Genomic DNA, 2991 nt, shown 5'->3' with positions numbered 1-2991 from the left:
TGCTACTTCTCTTGTATTAATCTCTCTCACTCTGTCTCCCTCTCCGTCCCTCTTTTTTCCCTCCTCTCTCTCACGTATCAATTTTGATGTAGCATCTCCCTGCACTGTCGATGGAAGTCGGGAGCCTTGAGTTGCTCCAGCCAGGCTAGGGTGGTCTGTCCTCTGGTGTGTGCCGTCTCCCCCCAACATGCAGAATAATGAGCCCTCCACACCATGAGTCCTCTGGGCCAGGTTAGTGTGCAGCCTACCTGGAACGCAGCCCTGCTCGCCGTGCTCTCCCTCATGGTGCCTGCTCTCAGTATGTGCCAGTCCACAGGCCCTGCGATGGGCTCGGCTAACCCACAGAACTGTCCAGGTGTGTGTTCCTGCACTAACCAGCTCAGCAAAGTGGTGTGCACCCGCCGAGGTCTGATTAGGGTTCCTCCAAACATCCCAACCAACACCAGGTATCTAAACCTGATGGAAAACAGCATAGAGACCATACAGGCGGATACCTTCAGGCACCTGCATCACCTGGAGGTACTGCAGTTGGGCAGAAATGCTATCAGACAGATTGAAGTGGGGGCCTTCAATGGCCTGACCAGCCTAAATACCCTGGAGCTTTTTGACAATAGACTGACAGTCATACCCAGCGGAGCTTTTGAGTACCTGTCAAAGTTAAGAGAGTTGTGGCTTAGAAACAATCCCATTGAGAGCATCCCCTCTTATGCCTTCAATCGTGTCCCCTCCCTCATGAGACTGGACCTGGGAGAACTGAGGAAGTTGGAGTACATCTCTGATGGGGCATTTGAGGGCCTCCAAAACCTCAAGTACCTCAATTTGGGGATGTGCAACCTGCGGGAGTTTCCTCATCTTTCACCACTGATCGGGTTGGAGGAGCTAGAAATATCAGAGAATGTTTTCCCTGAACTGAAACCCGGGGCCTTCCGTGGGCTTAAGAATTTACGTAAACTATGGATTATGAACTCTGCCATCACCACCATTGAGAGGAATGCATTTGATGACATCACAGCCTTGGTCGAGCTGAATTTAGCCCATAATAACCTGTCGTCCCTCCCCCATAACCTCTTCACCCCTCTACAGTACCTGGTGGAGTTACACCTGCACCACAACCCTTGGCGATGTGACTGTGATGTAGTGTGGCTCTCCTGGTGGCTCAGAGAATACATTCCCACAAATTCCACCTGCTGTGGACGTTGCCACACCCCAGCCCACATGAGAGGGCGATACCTGGTGGAGGTAGACCAGACCACCTTTCAGTGTTCAGCACCGTTCATACTCGATGCTCCTAGAGATCTGAATATCTCAGCAGCGAGAGTGGCAGAACTGAAGTGCCGCACAGCTGCCATGAGCTCAGTCCGATGGCTTCTACCCAATGGGACTGTATTGACCCATGGCTCGTCTCACCCACGGATATCTGTCCTTAACGATGGGACACTCAACTTCTCCAATGTTCTCCCGTCAGACACAGGGGTCTACACCTGTATGGTGAGCAACATGGCAGGAAATTCCAATGCCTCGGCCTACCTAAATGTCAGCAATGCCGAACTCAACACGTCTAATCTGTCCTATTTCACCACAGTAACAGTGGAAGTTTTGGAGCCCACAGTGGAGGAGACCCCTAAACCCAAGCCTACTGCCCCTGCCTCGCCCTCTGTCTTTCAGCCCGTTTTCATCTCCACACCTACTGTGCTGTTCCAAAACACTCAGACTCCAAGGCAGGTGTCAATCCCCACTGCCAGAATCCCTAATGGGCCAGCTGCCAGCCTGGATGAGGTGATGAAAACCACCAAAATCATCATTGGCTGTTTTGTGGCTGTTACCTTGCTGGCAGCTGCCATGTTGATAGCATTCTATAAGTTGCGCAAACGGCATCAACAGAGGAGCACGGTGGCAGCAGCCAGGACCATAGAAATCATACAGATGGAGGAAGAAGTTCCTCCTGTTCCACCACCCACCTCTGGATCTAGTGGCTCTGATGACACAGGGTTGGTACTGCCTACATTAGTGGAACACAACAGCAACACCTTTAAGCCTGGGTACGTGTCCTCCTCCTCATCCCGCCAAGGGGGCTATGGAGCCCACTGGACCCAGAATAACTCTCTTCATCGCTCAGTCAGACAGCATCACAGCCACATCAGCACCATTGCTGATCCCTACGTCATTAAGACTACTCACGGCAAGGAGAAGGTTCAAGAGACCCAAATCTGAGTAATGCTCCCTATGGATCTATCTCTGACTCTGCCCTAACCTCTCCTCTCCACCCATCTGCTCACCAGTCCATGCAATAGAATGCACAAAGAACAAAACGGTAACTTTCTTTTGTACAGAAGTGCAAAACAGAGACAGTTTTTTTGTTTCTTGTACATGCCTATACATAAGTATATAAATATGAAAAAATACAAATATATATAAATGAAACTACCATCAGGCAGTGTTGAGACATGCAGATTACATTAGAAAAGAAAGTAATTTGAAACTATTTTCTAATGACTGGTGACTTCTATTTAAAAGACAAAGACACTGAATTGCTTTTGTGATTGATATAGAAGGTGGTACTGTCTACTGTAGGGGAAGAGGCATTTAGTTTAATTTTTGACCATATTTAGGATGCAGTAAAAGACTCTTTATACAGGCACCAGTTTCTAAATACAGCCCTAAATGTAAGCTCCAGTTTTTACTGTGCCAAATATTATATGCAATAACATGGTATTTCCAGACTTAGGAACACAAAATGACACACAAGCAAAATCTAGATAGAAACATTTGTCCAAGGATAGCAGCGTAATGGCACAGATAGAATGTGCTGTTCAGTAGCTATCAGCCAAATGCTTTTGGACTGCAGTGAATTTCTGCAGCTAAGGTTTAACCCTCTGTTCGCTGGATCTAAACTGCATTTATTTGCCATTGCCAGTGCTTCTTAGTTGTAGCGTATCTAAACATGTTTATTTAGTGTGCACATGATTCCCCACTGGTTTAACTGGCAAAGAT

General features: G+C 47.9%; 1 protein-coding gene across 1 annotated transcript; it reads left to right on the top strand.

The window, feature by feature from the left end:
* Nucleotides 1-213: 213 nt before the first annotated feature.
* Nucleotides 214-2211, top strand: lrrc4.2 (leucine rich repeat containing 4.2). Its single transcript, XM_070831248.1, has one exon. It carries the CDS (start codon nt 214-216, stop codon nt 2209-2211), a length of 1998 nt encoding a protein of 665 aa, XP_070687349.1.
* Nucleotides 2212-2991: the final 780 nt, after the last annotated feature.

This window comes from Pempheris klunzingeri, chromosome 5 (genome assembly GCF_042242105.1).
Source record: "Pempheris klunzingeri isolate RE-2024b chromosome 5, fPemKlu1.hap1, whole genome shotgun sequence".
In the NCBI taxonomy this organism is placed as follows: Eukaryota; Metazoa; Chordata; class Actinopteri; order Acropomatiformes; family Pempheridae; genus Pempheris; species Pempheris klunzingeri.
Note: the sequence above shows the minus strand (reverse complement) of the source record. Positions and strands in the feature narration are given on the sequence as shown.

Excerpts from the sequence above, each read along its gene's own strand:
- lrrc4.2 (XM_070831248.1), top strand. The coding sequence starts at position 214 with ATGAGTCCTCTGGGCCAGGTTAGTGTGCAGCCTACCTGGAACGCAGCC.